This window comes from Choristoneura fumiferana, chromosome 18 (assembly GCF_025370935.1).
Source record: "Choristoneura fumiferana chromosome 18, NRCan_CFum_1, whole genome shotgun sequence".
NCBI classification, from domain to species: domain Eukaryota; kingdom Metazoa; phylum Arthropoda; class Insecta; order Lepidoptera; family Tortricidae; genus Choristoneura; species Choristoneura fumiferana.
Window position 1 is genome coordinate 21,351,812 of NC_133489.1, and position 19,215 is coordinate 21,371,026.

At 40.0% G+C, this 19,215-nt stretch overlaps 2 protein-coding genes across 4 annotated transcripts in view; one reads left to right on the forward strand and one right to left on the reverse strand.

Moving 5' to 3' along the window:
* Positions 1–17,368, forward strand: part of LOC141438098 (protein shifted-like) — a 30,344-nt gene extending 12,976 nt beyond the window's left edge. For 2 of the 3 annotated variants that reach the window (XM_074101770.1, XM_074101769.1), the window contains exons 3-8: positions 58–300; positions 1,149–1,313; positions 6,650–6,850; positions 13,655–13,750; positions 14,623–14,826; positions 17,181–17,368. In XM_074101770.1, coding sequence (XP_073957871.1) covers positions 58–300; positions 1,149–1,313; positions 6,650–6,850; positions 13,655–13,750; positions 14,623–14,826; positions 17,181–17,221 — 950 coding nt within the window. In that variant the 3' untranslated portion in view covers positions 17,222–17,368. The remainder of the gene's footprint in view (positions 1–57; positions 301–1,148; positions 1,314–6,649; positions 6,851–13,654; positions 13,751–14,622; positions 14,827–17,180) is intronic. The other variant, XM_074101771.1, reaches the window with a different exon arrangement.
* On the reverse strand, positions 9,031–19,165 carry Coq7 (ubiquinone biosynthesis protein COQ7, mitochondrial). The gene is made up of 5 exons (XM_074101772.1): positions 19,075–19,165; positions 13,513–13,593; positions 12,421–12,649; positions 11,760–11,920; positions 9,031–10,624 (listed from the first exon to the last, which is right to left on the reverse strand). The coding sequence occupies exons 2-5, from the start codon at positions 13,579–13,581 to the stop codon at positions 10,508–10,510; spliced, it is 576 nt and encodes a 191-aa protein (XP_073957873.1). The 5' UTR covers positions 13,582–13,593; positions 19,075–19,165; the 3' UTR covers positions 9,031–10,507.
* Between the last annotated feature and the right edge of the window lie 50 nt (positions 19,166–19,215).

A 19,215-nucleotide genomic window follows, 5' to 3' on the forward strand; every position in this document is an offset into this window, starting at 1 on the left:
ACCCTACAGTACACAAGCCAAATCATCCTAACCAATGCAATCATAATAAATTTCCAGGCATGTCGATGCAAGTGTTCGCGATAATGAACGGCCACATCCCGCCGTACATCCTCGACCCGCACTTCTCGCACCAGCTGCCCACCATACCGTCCGAGGTGGGCTACGTCAACTTCACCTGGAAGTCCAAGGCGAAGAAGTACCACTACCACTTCGATATACTGACCAGCTCGGACCCGAAGGTGCTCAAGCCGCCGGTGCTGTCGATCAAGACTCAAGGGCGGGTGCCAAAACGACCAAAAGGTAGTCAGTTTGAAAGCGCCCTTTGTGCGCACTGCGAAGAAGTTTTTGTCAGTTTTCCGCAGTGCGAACAGGATGGGAAAACAAATTCTCACTAGCCTGCACTTATTAAATAATATGGATGGATGCGAACTGCTGGAAATTTAGCGTTTCACACATATATACCGGATGTGGCCTGTAATACGAGCAAATAATTAAAACATAGATCGTACTCGTGAAACTGATCAACATTAGTTCAGCGACTTTTAAAAATAATTAGTTTTTTAAATTTTTATTTCACTTTAAAGTTTATTAGAAGAAGCAATGTAAAGCAAAATGCTTGATGTTTGTAGCGTGACAAGCGTCGTCAGTTGGGTTCTAGGATGGCGTACATTGATAACAGTATTTAATTTGTATGAAAAAGGGAAAATCTAATGACTCTATTATTTTTAAAAGTCGCTGAACTAATGTTGTTCAGTTTGACGAGTACGATCTATGTTTTAATTATTTGCTCGTATTACAGGCCACACCCGGTATATGTACCTAGTGCCGCGAGAGTTGAAGTGAATGATTAACACAAATAGCTACATGAAGAACTAATTGAATGAAATGAATGAGTGAATGACTAAATCCCGCTGTAATTTCATTACATGACATGTTCTTGTGCGCGTGACCTCAACTCTGGTGGCATACCTATACAAAGGCTTTAATTTGTCTACACACTCGAAATCACAATCTTTTTCATCGCTTCTTTCTGTCACATGGTGTAGCATGAGGGTAAATAGAGATAGTGAATGCGATCGCGAATGCCCTCGCGTTAGATTTAGATTACAGCCTCAGTCTATTACAAAGTAAACCAATATTGTCCACAGAATTCAGTATATTCTTGCCGTGCATGGCCAACAACAGCGGCGTGGCCACGTTCGAGATAGGCCTCGTGCTGAAGCACGGCCGCGGCGTCCCGTTAAAAGGCACCCCTCTCAGGCTAAACCTTAAGAAGGAATGCGCACAGAGAGGTGTGTATTTAGAAAGGACAGGTATAGTATCGCCAACGCATTTTTAACACTTACGCGCCTGCGTTCTTGTGGTTGTTAGGGCACGTGCTGGTTGTCATTCGAGGATTTCGCGGTCAAAACATTAGCATCATCAAAAAACGATTTTCTGTCCGAATTTTAACATAAAGCAGAAATGCTTTTAAAATATCGCTTTTTCACTTGTACATAAGTAATTAATTAGAACGCCCGGACTTCACGACTTATGCAAGTAGACTTAAGTAGTTACACTGTTGCTCGCGATCGCGACTCCGTCAGCGTAGAATTCGTTTATCGCTATCCCGTGGGAACTATGCAATGCAATTATCCGGGATTAAAACTATCTTAAGTCCTTCCCGGAGGCTCAAACTATCTGCACACCGAATTTCATCTAAATCGGTCCAGCGGTTAAGACGTGATGAGATAACAAACAAACAGACATACTTTCCGCATTTATAATATTAGTGGGATTTTTGCTAAGTATACTCATAATGAGCCTCGATGTTTCTTCCACTAATCGTGACCGAAACCTACTTACTAAAACCTACTTAAAAAACTACTACTTAAAACCTACTTACCTATTTAAGTCTTGATGTTTTTTTTTAAATTATGGTTAGGCTGACCAGAATTATAAAAAACCTCGCCATATTGCGAAAAACCAATAGAGCTAATTTCTTGCACTGCACTAAATTCAAATGTCATCTATCTATTGCTGTCAAAGTTTAAAGTTGTTTGCGCGTAGTATTTTAAAGTCTCATTTTGTGTTTTTGTGCGTTAAAATGCCAAAGTTTACCCATAGCCTTGGAAGGAAAATAATTTACAATGTATATGTCATGTATTTGTCATAGAAAAAGTCTGAGGGATTAGAAAATATTCCTTTAATAACATCACCGACACTACTGTCAATATGACTGGTAGGTATCGTATAGTAAGTGTAAAAAATGTTGCAATATAAAACGTAAAAGTGCTGCCCTCGCGTCAGGTTTTTTATATTCCTGGTCGGCCTTCACTTCAGTTTTTTTGACAGAGGGTAACATAATCCACCTATACCTAACCTACAGTATGAATCAAATCATTCCGTATCTCCGGTAATAAAATGACGAATTTTATTGCCAACAACAAACATCTAATACCACCCAATATAAATGACGAATATTATTGAGTATTGCCAATAAACGTCTGATAATAAACACCATCGCGGAATCTAATCATAAATAAGTAAATATTTATTGCTTGTATAAATCCTCATTAAAAAGGCTTTTTTGCCATCCCAGCAGCCACAAGATCGCAGATGCATCGCTTGACTTTACATTCTTTATAACAGTACTTACTTTTCAATATCATGAGAGCTTATTAATTTTTGCATCTGTAAATATGCCTCGCACCTGCCATGATGTATTTGTTGCGTTTGTGTTGTTTACATACAGCAACCCTGGTTAGTAAATTAGACTTACCTATACTTGGTTTGGATAATTATTTAACTAAATGTAAACAAACTTCAGCTGCCAGATTTGGTAGGATCCTACATTCAAGTGTTTAAACATTTTACTTATCTGTCATTGTAATACAATCTAGACTAGTGTATTTCAATACGGAAATGTACAAACTAGACTAGTGTATTTCATACGGATGTAATGGGGGAATTTCAATATTTAAGACACCAATTGAAGTTGTTTTGTTTACATTTAGTTAAATACCTATCCAAACCAAGTATAGTCTAAAATACGAAAATTGTAAGCAAGAAATATTACGAGTATAATCTAGATTGGAAAGTGTACATCTATAGGCCTATTGGAAGTTTTCGTCCCAGATTTTGAAAGCAGTATTGTAATCAACAGGCGCAGCGCCGGTTCGGGGGTAGAGCAAGAAAGCGTTCACTCTAAGCGCCAGATGGCAAGGGGCGGTACTTTTCTCTTTCCAGTGTAAAATAAAACCTTAATGGCGCCTTTTGAGAGGCGCGGAAATGGTGTAGATCAGAGGAAAACAGTTATTTCGGTGCACTGAGAAAAGGTTCTCTATCGTTTTTTGTCTTTCTAGATGGCGCCACTGTTGCGTGAGGTTTTTAAGTGTGGCTTTCAAAGTCTGTTATTACGGGCGTGAAAACAAAGTTAAGATTAAAATCATATTTAATGCACCTTAAAACCGTACCATAAAAATATCGAGGAACCACAGTGTTGCGTAGTCCCGTTTTGTTCGGAAAAAAAGGGAGGACAAAAGTTTCCGAAAGACAAAACTGTCTCAAAACACAGACATTCATTGCCCCGTAACGCATAATTGCCATAATTAATTTCAGGTAATGCGAAATATTCACAAAATTATTCTAATTATAAATAAACCCGCGTAGCTCACCCAAAAACTATGGGATTTGACACACTAGCGCCTCTAGCGGCGAATTCATACGCGACAGCTCTCATACGCTCTACGGTCAGCAACAACATCTGTCACAGCAAAGCGTGCATAAATATCTGATACTAGCTTTTGCCCGCGGCTCCGCCCGCGTGGTATTCGGTTATCGCGCGCTGTTACCTCGGGAACTGTGCATTTTTCTGGGATAAAAAGTAGCCTATGTCACTTTTGGGCCCATAAACTATCTCTATGCCAAAAATCACGTCGATCCGTCGCTCCGTTACGGCGTGAAAGACGGACAAACACACAAACATACAAACACACTTTCGTATTTATAATATTAGTATGGATAATATGGATGACTCTATTTCTTGGGCCGCCAGTATGACGTGTCAGATATTTTTACACGCTCCTATATGGCTGATATTAATGCAGGTGACTGTATACATAGGTAGTAGGCACTACAATCTATTGCATAATGTTTTTCCATCGTATTTTGTCGCATGTATTTATCTTGCTATCTCAACTAGCTCCAGCAAACTCCAGTAAGCTAGTTGAGAAAGCAAGAAAAATACAAACTATTTCTACAAAATACGATGCCAAAACATTGTTCACTCCATCTGTACAGGTATATGGTTAGCACTAAAACGTATCCTAGCCCTTTCCAACTGCGTACGCGTCTATTCCGAGCCGCATTCGTACACTAATACATTTATGGCCGGTGCAGCATTCATCAGCCGTTGTGTTCGTCAGAACAATGCGGCAATTGACATTTTATTGAGGTATTGTGCGAATTGTGCCGTTTTACGGCCTCTTATTGAGATTTCACGAGTAATGGCGCGCTTGCGCAGACATAACAAATTTAAATCATGTATTTTATGGTCCTTGCCGGTTTTTTGTTTGACATTGCTTTATTCTAAACTGAACTGAAAGTTATAAAAACAATATGGTACGTGACACGTTATATTAAACGAAACGTGAACGAAACGATTCCGCGATTTACTCAAATAAGACACGCTTTGTTTTAGCTCTGAACTAGCTGTTGCCCGCGACTCCGTCTGCGATATATCGTATATCTTGATTCCGTAGGAACTACGCAATTTTCCAGGATAAAAAAACAGCCTATGTCTTTCCCAGAGCTTAACCCTTAATAAGGTCCCATGTATTGAATAACCACAGAATCAAAAGCAGCTATCGAATACATACCTGACAAAGGATATTTTTAAAGCTAGAAGTATTTTCAATAATTACAATGGATATTGTAACTTATAACTAATACAATAAGGTTGAATTTCCAAGACAATGCAAGTGGCCGCCAAATCGCCTCCACCTTTTTAAGGGTTAAACTATTTCTGTACCAAATTTCATATTAATCGGTTCGGCTGTTTAATTAACCGTATCCCAAAGCATGTAGATTCAAAAGGCAAGAAGGCAAGGCAGAATATTATGAAAATGACTATAGAACTTCCGCATGCTAATCGAATTATCAAAATTCAAATTTGACAAAAAAAAATTGACGTAACTATTCTCAGTTCAAAATATTTAAATATGATCAGCGTGCTGTTTCCTCTTGCTTTTTTTCTATTCCGTGGGTAGGTAGTGCACGGTCCGTCCGGATCGGTATCACCATCTTACCGCTAAGCAGCTGCGCTTGCTCACAATCAGGTATTGCTGGTGAAATTAGTGGCAATACATATAAAAAGCCATCGTTGGTCTACTACATTTGTTATGTCTGTACTAGCGCCATCTATCTTCGCGCTTATCATACTGTAACTAAGTAATGTCAATTGGTGCGTTTTTTGACACTACTTATATATCCTGAGTCTCCGATGATTGGCCAATAACCCCATGCCTTCTTTCCCGGACTATCGCCGAGCGCGCTGATTGGTCGAACGCGGTGCCTCTGCTCACAGAATATGCGTTTTTAGGTTGGTACTTGCTTGCTTTATTTTTTTGTCTTTTATGTCATCGTACTTGTTCTTAACTGCCAGCTTTATAAAATGTGGGGCTTTTTAAATATCTGATTACTAGACTAACTACTTTATCACTTATTTGCTTTATAACTAGACTCATTCGAAAGGATATCATACCACCGGACTGCAACGTGATTAGAACGACAAGTCAACAAGCCTATGTCCGGCATTAACGTCTTCTAGTTATGAAGTTGATATCTTTACACTTTAGTACCTTATCAGCTGTCATTTGTATGCAATCTGAAAATTTTATACAAAAGTTCAATCATAAAGTGGCAGCAACAAGGTAATAAAGTGTAAAGATATCTTTATCTCGACTGTACGAAGATAGATTTCAAATCAAACTATTATTAAAGCAGAGTTAAAAAATAACAATATGTGGTGAAGAGCTTAAACCTGTTATTGTAATCACGAAACAGCACGGCAAATATAGTTATAGTGCTCTAAAATGCTAACTTATCTTAGCGCTATCAATGTTTTAGAAGGCCCTTTTACATCCATATTTATTTCACTTTATTTACAACTCAATCTGTATCTATCTTTCACCTTACGATTAAGAAAGTAGAAAGAGCTTGCATAAGAGTAAAATCTCTTCAAGAGCGACATTTATAAACTAACGTTTTTCAAACACATCCTATCTGGGGGGCTACTACGAAATTCGAATATCGAAGTTCGTATCGTACCGTCCCTCTCACTCTCGTATTACTCAACAAGTTCGGCCCCAGTGACACAACGTCTGTGACTTTTTAGTTCTTACTCCTATCACATTGACGCGTATTTGCGACTGCTGTGGGATATGCGCTATGCCTAGCGTAAGAGCATAGTGGATCGTCACATTCGGCTCCGGCAACGTTCCGCTAGGCCCTTACGCTATGCCAGCCTTTAGGAGGGACGAATTATTTTGACACGACATTCGTGTCACTGGCAAAGGAGTAAGAACTAAAAAGTCACAGACGTTGTGCCACTGGCACCGGAATGTATTACACAAACTAAATACTTTTGCCAAACATCTGCCACCTTCAGGGCCGGACCCGGAGTGCGACAAAAAGTGCGCCAACCAGGGCTGGTGCAATCACGAGAAGATCTGCCAGTGCCCCGAGGGGTATATGGGGCAGCACTGCCGCACGGCGCTGTGCTACCCGCAGTGCATGAACGGAGGGAACTGCACCGCGCCCGGCGTCTGCTCCTGCCCGCAGGGCTACCAGGGGCTGCATTGTGAGGGAGGTGAGTTCTCTATATACTGGGTGATTCGAGAGACGTGAGCATGAACCTACACCCTCAGAAATTGATAATGGATCGTTCACAACCATATTTAAGTAAAACCCCTACATAGAGGGCTAAAAGACAGGCGAAATATAGCTAGATGGCGTTAGTGTCGTGAGGTTTTTTGACGTTACGGTCTTGCTTGCAATTGGCTCATTTAGTTATTAGCAGCGATCGGACGGATTAGCGTCATTATTCGCAATATTGTGGACATGACTTCAAAATTAATTAATAGGTTAGTCAATTAATTATTTTCTTGAAATTACATTTGAATGTCTTGACTGGAGATAAGAATTTACAAATGTTTTTAGAATAATAATAATTACATTGTAAAATGAATATTATATAGTGGCGTTTGTTGTCGTTAGAAATTTTGAAAAATATTGTTAATCTCCATTATAAGAAATCTTTGTGATATTTATTTACAAGAAATGAAAATTAACTCTCGGTTAAGGAGTACGGAATTGCTTATTTAAGTAATTAATTTTGTAGTCATGTCTACATTATTGCGAACAGTGACGCTAATTCGTACTACCCCAGAGGCCGTATAGCCTAACGTTTCTGACGCTCGCGATCGCAATCAAATGACAGTTTTTGTATGCGAAATCTGTCATTTGATTGCGATCGCGAGCGTCAGAACCGTTAGGCAATACGGCCTCTGGTTATTAGCTAATTGCAAGCAAGACCGTAACGTCATAAAACCTCACGATACTAACGCCATCTAGCGATATCTAGCCTTCTACATAAGTTTTGATTTCAACATTAAAAAAAAACTCTTTAATCTGACTAATAACGTACAGTGATCAGCACCAATATCTGACACAGCAAAGCGTGTATGAATATCTGATACGACTCTATTTCTAGAGCCGGTAGGGTGTGTCAAATATTTTTGCACGCTCCACTGTGGTAGATGTTTTTTTTTAATTCGACTGGATGGCAAACGAGCAAGTGGGTCTCCTGATGGTAAGAGATCACCACCGCCCATAAACTTCTGTAACACCAGGGGTATTGCAGATGCGTTGCCAACCTAGAGGCCTAAGATGGAATACCTCAAGTGCCAGTAATTTCACCGGCTGTCTTACCCTCCACGCCGAAACACAACAGTGCAAGCACTGCTGCTTCACGGCAGGATTAGCGAGCAAGATGGTGGTAGCAATCCGGGCGGACCTTGCACAAGGTCCTACCACCAGATGTTAATGCAGGTGACTGTAAGATATAGTAGCCTAATTAATTAAATCAGGTAAATTGTCCTGCTCACGTCGCCCGAATCATATAGGTCAAAAACTTAGTATGTGGTAGTCAACAACAGGCTGTTTCTAAGCCAGTGAGTTACCTCTTCCGTCTCATCTGCATTACCATCAGGTGAGATAAGAGGTCAAACGCTAATCTGTTTTAAAAATACCTAAATAAAAAAGATGAAAGTACATAATTAATTATGGAACATAGATATAGGCCATTTGACTAATTTGGAACGACAAGTTGTCTATAGATACGGACGTTACTACTACATGCAAGAGGAAGCAGGGTTCCTTAAGTGTTTTGCCTACAGTTGACTTCAGTATTAACCTGGGGTACATAGTAGGACAATGTTTAATTTACTAATCGATTGAGGAACATGACAAGGCTATTCGAAAAGAAAAATCTGAACCGTTACAAATTAACGACAACGGTATATCGTTGAAAGTCTTTTGTACTGTATGTAAATGAAAATTAGGTACAATGTGCTGCCATCTATCGTGGAATAGCGGAAGCCCAAAACATTATTTTAGCCATCGCCTGATAGACGTCTCTAAAATATTGCATTGTAAAATGAACTTTATGCGAAAGTGTTTAGATTGAACAAGGCCTATTACATGGCTTCAGAACTTCTGCATACTATTTGAATTATCGAATTCAAATTTGACAGCAATATTGACGTAACTATACAAAAAAAATTCTTCGTCTTTGTTTTCTAGACCATGGTATCTGCTAAATAGAAATATATACTATTTTATCCGCACAGTGTATTCCTATACCTTTTTCTTTATATACTTGCTGATTTTCCTCTTTGTCAATAGATGGCGTTATCTACTAAAGAATAGCATAACCTGCTTGTAGGTTAGAAGGGTTTATTTAACGAAATTAATATAAGAAAACAACAATTAACTTTGACTTTATATTACAACAAAATATGAGTAAACGAATACTGCATCTTATAAATGCCCTATAAATTGACAGTACGAGTACCAAAACCTTACTTAAATATTAAAAATTAGTTATTTTTTAAATTAACGCAGCCTACTATAGGTCTATGGAGGAATATCATACTGTTCGAGGTCTATTCGAGCGACACATATCTATGATAAAATGTGTTACATCTCTTTGAAATAGTTTATTTTCGAAACAAGAAGAAACATAAAAAGACAGCGGTGAAACGATTTGGTGAGGGCACTGCCATCTCAAATTACATTTGTATATTATGCTTCTGTTAAAAACAAAAAAATAATCAGATAAAGCTTTTTCGTTGACACTAATTTTTCTTGTCAAACTTACATAATTGTATACTTAACAAATTTCAAGTCAATCCGACGGCAAGTTAAATAAAAGCTTGTGAAACAAACAAACGGCAAGTTAAATAAAAGCTTGTAAAACATAATGAGACAGTTAAAATGTAAGGTTCTTAAATTAGCCTGTCACAGCGGGGCTAGTACGAAATTCGAAAATCGAAGTTTGTGTCGTTTCGTCCCTCTTACACTGTGAAGACCAAAAAGTTGCACACCGTTATTAACTTTTTCCATTGTGACACGAAAATTAATCATACATTTGTATGGATAATTTTCGTGTCACAATGGAAAAAGTTAGTGGAAATTATAACTACCTGTTAACGCAGTTATTACGGTGTGCAAAATTTTTGGTTCTCACCCTTATACCATTATTAGGAGAGTGAGAGGGATGGCACGATACGAACTTCGATTTTCGAATTTCGGAGTAGACCCTCAGAAACCCTCACCAGATGGTGACACCACCAATCAGCCGACATGGCATTTAAGAGCCGTCAAATAGTATTTCCTTTAAAGCCCAGTTTAGAACTGCAAGAAAAATCATGCGATTTGCATTACATTGCGACGGTGTGTGTAAAGTTCCCAACCTGCAGTGGGCCCGCTTGGGAACAAGGGACCAAGCCCTCTCATTCTGAGAGAGGCGTGCCAGCAGGAAGATGATGTTCCCAATAGGGCATATTAGGCAAAGCTCTGCGCAGGTGGCGACACTAGCGCAAACCTCCATGACAACGTCAGTTCTCTTTATATTTTGTCGCCAAGACAGATAATGGCTAAAGAGTATTAGCACCTATAGAAATCACGATATATTTATTAGTAACAAAATAACATGATATTAACATCGATAGTAACGATAGAGCTATATTTCCAAAATTTAATTGAAATAATATGATAATAGGGCATTTGAGATAGTCAAAAAACTGTTTACGGTTTTGTACTAGTGCTGCACTCTGACGGCAGAAAATTGCAGTTACATTCCCTATTGAGAAAGCCGCGCGTGCTAGCCTGCTGACAGTTAATATACTCGCTAACAAACCCTACTCTACTATTGTAAAAGTATGAATACCTCATAAATCGAAAGTTAAATCCTCTTAGAAATAGCTATGGCGGCCTTGCAGCCGGACTTTATGACCTCTGTGAGGGCCCGGTAGAACGGCGCTTGCTCCGCCCCGTGGTCGATGCCCGTGTCGTGATGCTCCTGTAAATTAAAACAAATCGTACAGTCGCCATCATACAGAGCGAGCTGTCTAGGTGCTCAATAGTATTTTATGCAACTGTATCGTAATAGGGGTCCTTAAAACACGAGTGTGGGTTTATGAAACGAGGCGTAGCCGAGTTTCATAATAGGGTCACATGAGTGTTTTAAGGCCTAATTACGTACAGTTGCATACAATATTTTATCTATATCCATATATTAAATCCTCTATCATGCGTTCAAGAACCATTGAGAATGACCTGCATTAACGAGAACTAGGTAGGTATGTCTGCCCCACGAGCTGCGCCCGCGACGACCTGCTGCTGCACGTGGTCGCGGCGCCCCGAGTGCTGTAAATGCTGTAATGATGTATGAAATGACCATTACGATACAGCCGTGTTCATAATAGAATCCAATGTCGTAATGCTGGTCATTACCTATGGTTTTTGAACGCAGAATTGAGGATTTACTATATGGGTGTAGATAAAAAAAATTAACATGACCGTATTATAAATCGCGTTAAGACAAAATTAAAAAAAAAACTTTATATCCCACTAATATTATAAATGCGAAAGTTTGTAAGTCTGTTTGTTTGTTACCTATTCACGTCTAAACCGTTTGAGGACATAGGATAGCGTAGGTAATTCAAAATCTACGCGGACGGAGTCGCGGGCAAAAGCTAGTAGGAACTAAAAAGGAAAAACAAGATCCACATCAAGTTGGAACTAGGGTCCAACCGAAGATTCGGTTTCGGTTTTGGTTTGGGCCGGTTTTGGCTTGAAAATCATGTTTCGGTCGAAGGTTCGATTCTCGCTAAAAAACTGCCTTACATTTCGGCCAGGCCGAAAGTTACAACATTAGGATAGTTTTATCCCGGAAATTTGCATTGTTCTCGTGGGATAGCGATAAACGGCAACAGGTTTGTAGCAGAATAATTTTTACCATCTATGCGAATCATAGGTGTTTTATTGGTTCATATGTCAAAAAAGAAGGCCCATCGACATTTTGTTTAACGATTTTGACACGTCTTGTAAATTTTCGGTTACGGTTTCGGTTTCGGTCAAAACTAGAGTCAAAACCGAATCTTCGGTTTCGGCTAATAAACACGTTTCGGTCGGGCACTATAGTTTGAACCCACCTGTTCCTCGTCCCGGAACTTGGTGATGGTCTCTAGTATGTTGGGGTCGACGTTGGGGTCCTCCATTAGGGTCCTTAGCTGGTCGTTGTAGTGCTCCACTATGACCGTCTCCACGGCCACCGTGCACGCCATCGCGGCCTCCTTGCCGAGCAGCGCCGTGCCTGCAAAACAACCATACTCATGACAAAAATAATCTTAACCTCTTGAACGCCACACTCATCTGTCGTGACAGCTAGAATGCCTCACACGCCACGGTCATCTTCATGACCAACATACAACACGAAATTAATCCTTCTGCAATGGAGTTAAAAATCAAGTTGAGTTGCCGCTGGTTTTGCTGTGGCGTACAGAGCCCGTCGTCACTTCATTCGTAGTGTGGTTGTCAAGAGGGTAACTAAGATAATAATCCTAATAGAAGAGAGATAGAAAACTTGTGAGTATGTGTGTGTGTGTGTGTGTGTGTGTGTGTTACTCCTTCACGCTGATGGATTTGGAATTAATTTGGTACGAAGATAGCTGGACATCTGGAATCTATCCCGATATTGCCACGCGATGATAAAATCTGGAAATCCCGTTCACTGGGTCCGCTGGGGGGAGCGGCGTGAGCAGGCGCACCGCGTAGAAGCTCCGAGTAGTGCTCTATAAACAATGCTGAACTGACCAGCGCCAAGCGCGAACCCCGCCACGTTCCACAGCGGCGTGAGGACAGTAGGCCGCACCCGGTACTCGTTGATGAGTTGCTCGAAACGCTCCCGGTGCTTTACTTCTTGCTCCCACATGTGTTTGATGGTGGGTCCCTCGGCGGTGTGCCCGAGCACCGCCATCTGCCCGGCGTAGATGCGGTCGGCGCCGAGTTCACCCGCGTGGTCCACGCGAATGATTTTGTCCAGCTGAAAAAAAAAACTACGTTGTAAATCTGTTTAAAAAGTACCTCGTTGAGTTTCTTGCCGGATTCTTCTCAAGATAGTGCAGAGGTTCTTCTGAACCGGTGGTATATTTTTTTGAGATTCATAAGTGCTTGTTATATAGCTTAAATTGAGCAAAGATACTTTGACTTTAAAATCCATCATTTTCGCAAACGGGTCCCACTGTTAGGTTTGAGATAAGAGGGTTTGGGACACTTCCCACACGGATTCAGTGCGGATTAGAAATCTCAAACACACATTGTATTGCTTCCCAGGTGCTGTGCAGGTTTCCTAGAACCATGGCCTCTAAAATAAAGCAGAAGGTCCTGAACAGAAATCACAGCAGAAAGATTCGAACCAGGGCTCACGTCTCTTGAGATTTTCTGAATTTAAGTGCAATCATATGAAGCCTTTGGTAGTGTGATATTAGAATTAGGCAGAGGTTAGCTTGATGAACATTTTCTCTTTACGATATTCCATGCACAAAAGTTAACACAGAAGATTTTATCCCAGCCTAATATCCTACTAATCCTACTTAATATTATAAATGTGAAAGTTTGTGAAGGTGTTTGGATGTTTGGAGGTTTGATTGTTTGGATGTTTGTTACTCAATCATCGAAGCTCAATCACGTCTAAACCGCTGAACCGATTTAGATGAGATTCGGTGTACAGATAGTTTGAGTACCGGGGAAGGACATAGGATAGTTTTTATTCCGGAAAATTGCATAGTTCCCGCGGAATAGCGTAAAACGACTACTACGCGGACTGAGTCGAGGTCAACAGCTAGTAAAGGTATAAATACAATTGACAACACTTTTAATGGTCGGTTACGGTTAGTGATCACTCACATTAGGATTCTTCTTCCATGTAGCAGAATGTGCGCGCCGAACGTGCTGCAAGATTGCTGGACGGCTCATTGTAGCTGATTACTGAAATAATACGAAAAAAAGTTTGTTTGTAGCTGGAAAATAACACAGTGGTTTGTTGCAGGAATATGTGCACAGAAGTGCTTGAACGGCGGCAAGTGCATACAGAAGGATACCTGCGAATGTCCCAAGGGATATTACGGGCTTAGATGCGAATTTTGTGAGTATTTAAAAGTAAAAGTGGAACCATTCTTCATAGACGATAGTTTTATGTCTAATTATGTACTTGTCTCACTCCAATCGTAAATCGAGCTACCTATTTATAACTGTTTTTTTACGAACATAAATCTTCCCTTTGTTAATAGAGCGACCGGTACGTAGATATTATCTGTGTACGTGACGTACGTGAAACGTGATCCATCTTTTCATAACAACCTTGAGACGATGACGAACCAGGAACATGGGTAGATCTATCAGCCAAATTGCGGTCTATTTACCTACCTCCCTAAATGAATTATCGATTGCATGTCAACTTGAAAGTTCGACTTTACAATATTATCCTTATCCTATCGAATGAAAGTTGCTTAATAATTGACAGATCTTATTAATTTTCATCACACTTGCTCGTAAACAGTGTCGTAACATGCAGGCTACCTTGATTGCAACCCCCAAATAAAACCCTCGACCTTAATGTGCTTGTCATGAAACCCGTGGTCGCTAAATGAGTCATTGCCCGTACTCATTTTCTTGTCATGAAGCCCAAGGTCGGTAAATGAGTTTGTTACTGCATGGCGTGCTGCTCGTGCTGGCGTGCTGGTCGGGCACATGATGCGGGGGGGGGGACAAATGTGATGAAAAACATTGTATGTCGCACGGGCAACTTCGCGCTTCTAATAGACTCTCGTTCGTAATTCCTTATTTACCGCCCTTAAGACACATTGTACTATTGTTTGTTCGTATTTATAGAAAAATCATACATAATCTGATCAAACATAAAATCCTTTTGCCACAGACAAGCTCGCTCACGCATAACCTATTTGACTTAATCCCGATTTATAGCACGTTCTAATCCGATAATCTGCAACCCCACAGCAAAATGCGTGATCCCCTGTCTGAACGGCGGGCGCTGCAAGGGGGTGAACAAGTGCCGCTGCCCGGCGGGGCTCGGCGGCAACCACTGCGAGGTGGGGCGGCGCGGCAACGAGTGCGCGCGGGGCTGCCGGCACGGCGCCTGCCGCGCCGGCGCCTGCGTCTGCGAGCCCGGCTGGCGCGGCCGCGCCTGCCATCGCAGCTCGGGTGAGCACGTTACGACCATGATACTGATGATAGGGCCTACTCCGAAGTTCGTATCGTACTTACGTCCCTCTCACGCTCTTATTAGATACTGTTAGCGTGAGCGGGATGCCACGTTACTAAGTTCGCGGACTTCGTAGTATAAGACCCAGTAGCGCCGGCTTAACACAACTAGATTCCTACGAGGTTGTCTATATCCATGTTTCACCTTCAAAACTGAGGGAATTTCAAAGAAAAAAAAACGCTTTGGCTGATTTATCTTCTTGACGATGAAATTCATAGTAGCTCAGTAGGTAACTTGGACTTTTTACAGTCGTGTTCACTTGCACAGTCCAATTTATACTGTACTTGTTCCTTTTCGACTTTAATTTTGCAGTTGGATTTTTAATTCCTCTGATAATTATGCAGCTAACAAGAACACACTAAGTAGAAGACTCTAAAGGCGTCCCTGTCCCTAATACCATTTCAAAATGGGTCACTACTTTTCTACAATAGTTCTAAAAAATCAATAGGGTATATAAAGTCAAGGGATGACGCACTTGTAACACATCGGGGTGTAGGGTGCCGGGTGCGGGGGTGGCTGGTCGCGCTGTGGGCATAATACGTGAAAGGACGAGTGAGTGACTTTCTCTGAAACGGCTGGACGGATTTAGATGAAATTTGGCAAAAAGTTAGTTTAGAACCTGGATTAAAACATAGGATACTTTTTATCCCGATTATCCCACGGGATAGGGACTCAAAATGCTATCGCGATACGAGGTCAATGACTGGTGGACCTACTAATATTATGTGAAATTTGAGTTTGAGTATGCTGCTGACGGCTGGACGGATAATGAAATTTGGCATAGGAACTACATTACTTTATCTCGATTATCCCACGGGATAGGGATAAAATCTCTAAATAACAACCGGTGGACTCAGTCATGAAATTTGGTATGTACGTAGCTGGACGTGTGGAATAACACATAAGTAGGCTACTTTTTATCCCGATTATCCCACGGGATAGGGATAAAATCTCTAAATAACAACCGGTGGACTCAGAGTCATGAAATTTGGTATGTAGGTAGCTGGACGTCTGGAATAACACATACGCTACTTTTTATCCCGATGTTCCCACGGGATAGTGATAAAATCTCGAAACCACAACCGCTGGGCTTAGAGTCATAAAATTTGACCATGATTTTTTAGGAATTTTTAGCAATCCCGGAATTTCAATTCAGCTGCTAGACCTAATAATTTACGTGTGCGAAACCGCGGGTAAACACTAGTTTCATATAAGAAACATCGCTTTTGAAATAAAATGGAAAACGAGTGGAAGTAAATAAACATCGTCATGGTGCGAGTATTATTCAGTAGCTCGAAATGCTCTACTCTACACACCGTCTTAGGGCTCTTACACATGAACACGATACGATATCGCGTCGTCCTACGCCGCGGAATCGTTTCTCGATGCGACATCGTGTTGTGGAAATCTACGAAAGATTGCACCATGATTTTCCGTGCCGCTACGTCGCATCGTGCCACGATGCCACGATATAGTATCGTGTTTATGGGTAGCCCTTATTACCTTGGCAGTAGAGTTGTGTGTAGCTCCTTTTGAGCTTTACAACTACTCATCCACTTCAGCTGACTGTACTGACAGTTGTCAATTATTTTAACTGATCAATGGGCCTTGTCGCATTGTGAAACGATAAGGGTTAACGAATAGCCAGTTTAAAGTGTTGGTAATGAGGGCTATCGTTTTTTGTCTCACCAGATGGCGCAGTGTTGCGTGAGGTTTTTAAGTATGGCTTTCAAAGTCTGTTATTACGGGTGTGAAAACAAAGTTTCGATTAAAATCATATTTAATACACCTTAAAACCGTACCATAAAAATATCGAGCATGCCATAGTGTTGCATAGTCCCCGTTTTGTTCGGAAAAAAGGGAGGACAAAGATTTCCGGAAGACGAAACTGTCTCAAAACACCAACACACATAGCGGCGAATTCATACGCGATAGCCCTCATTGTAAACTTGCCATTATTTTTTATATTTTTCGTGGTAAATTGGCAAGTGGGTCAGATGGTGTTAAGCAAGTTCCGCCGCTCATGGGTACCCATATATTTTCGATAATTTTGCATAACAAACACAAATAAAGTTACCTTTTTCATATTTTTAGTATATTATTTTTGACCATGAGCTTAGTAAAGGAAAACATCGTGAAGACACCTTGACATATCTGCAAACCCATAAAATAGTGTGTGTGAAGTAATCCAATATTGAGGTTGGATAAGATACTACCAGACAACTTTAGTTGAGTATGGTGGTCTGTGTTTGTAAAATTACTGGTGTTTAATGGCAACCTTTTTGTGTTACAGGTTCTTCTGAAGAGTCCAGTGAGTTCAAGAGGCCGCGATGAAGTGACCAACAGACTACTTAATGATGTGATTCCCTTAATTTTATTATAAATCCTAACTAATACATGTTAATGTATGTTTAATTAGTCATTTAGGTGTAAGTGCTATGCTAAGTGATGCAATATGAAATTATAGAGTTTATTGAATTATATTGTTGTTTTATTTTACTTCTTTTAGCCTCCTTGAACCATATTGGCCACTACTGTGTGTGAAGGTAGAAGACTTGTCCCATTTGTTGTTGGAATATGTTCAGAACTCAGACTTGAGAAGAAGAGTTCTTTGAGGTTTGGGTTTCATCCACAATGGCAAGGTAAATTGTTGGCTCTCAGAGCCGACATCTGACAAAGCCATTTGCATTTACTACTGCTTTGATCTGTCCCTTCTGCAGGAAACTGAGGGAGCACCCAATTATAAGACAAAACTTATCCAGCTCATTTCTCCGCAGTCTTATAATTAAAACAAAATGTTATATAGTTTCAGTGTAGGTGGTGATACAGGCATGTATGAATTAAAACATATTGGCGGTTAACAGATTGACGAAATCCACAATGTAATTTTTGAGAATTCCCATGGGAAATTAATAAAATCCTGGAATCGAATATTACGCTTGCAAAGCCGCAGGTAAAGTCTAGTACAAATATGAAATAAAATATGTTCCAGGGACCTTCTTGTGTCAGCACTACGTGTTTGATCTGGTCACATTCCACTTAATTGTTTTTTGCATTTGATGAGAGTTGTGCAATCACCTTTGTGTATGGGATGTAATAAGACTGAAGACCTTATTCAATTTCTTGTGGAATGTGATCAGAATAAAGAGATCAGAGTCAGGTATTTGGATGGTATTGGGCTTGTTCAATGGAGGCGTAAATGTAATTCTCAGTCAACCACTTTCAGAGGAAGCGACGCAAATTTACAGATTCATTGGACGGGCCTTTGCATCCAGAGACGTGGTTTCAGTGCAAGGGAGAGTGTAATATATGTCTGTAGTGTGGCGTATATATCTGAGGCGCCCCATGAGGCTGACATAGTCACATTTGGTGTGCTAAAGGCTCATTAAAATATCGGAAAAAAAAATGTTAGTACCTATTCTAAAGAAAAAATGTGTGGAAAACTGTAAAGAACAGTGAAGAGTTCCCAATCTAGACCTGGCTAGCTTGGAAATTACAGCATACGAAAAGTAAGATTAGGCTCTCTTATTATAATGCGGGTCTACATGTTTGTCAGGCACTGGCAAATACAGAATGCAGCTATATGTTAGAGTAAGAAGAAGCTATTCCTATTCATTCTATTATGACTGCCTCCTGAGCATATCGTAGCGCTGGCCAAACTTGTGGATAACATTCAGGGCCAGTGCTGTATACAATCAAGGAACATAAGGAATGCCTATTTTCAGCTTTTTAATATGCCTCAAATATAATAAATAACCTCATACTTGCAGGTTAATACTTATTTTCAATAGGATGCTAATAGCAACATATAATCGATAATAAAATAATAATAAGGTCAGGGGGATAATATGACAGCGTCTAGAGATGAAATGTTTTATTATAATTAACGTAAGTAATTTTAAGACAGGCAAAGGCAATTCGTATTAGGCATTACATCGTGTTTTTTTCTTATAATTTTGGACTAACACGTGACTTGATACGGGAAGGCCCGTAAATCAAAATGATTATTTAAATAATTATTTACTTATCAAATAGTTTTTATGTGATAATTAAATAATTACTTACTTTATTTTTCATAGAATTTCATAATATTTTTTGGTTATATTGTTTGTTATGAAACTTCCAGTTCAATATAAAGTAAATACTTTCTAATTATACTAAAAACATTACGAATACAAATTACTTACCTTATATATTGTTATAACACAAAACTCAGCTTTGGGCTTTATTATATTGAATAGATATCAGCTGATTGCAAATTTTCTGCAAATGTTTACAAGCAAACGTCAAAATACTTATGAAAAAGCTCGATAGTGGGCGCTACTTTG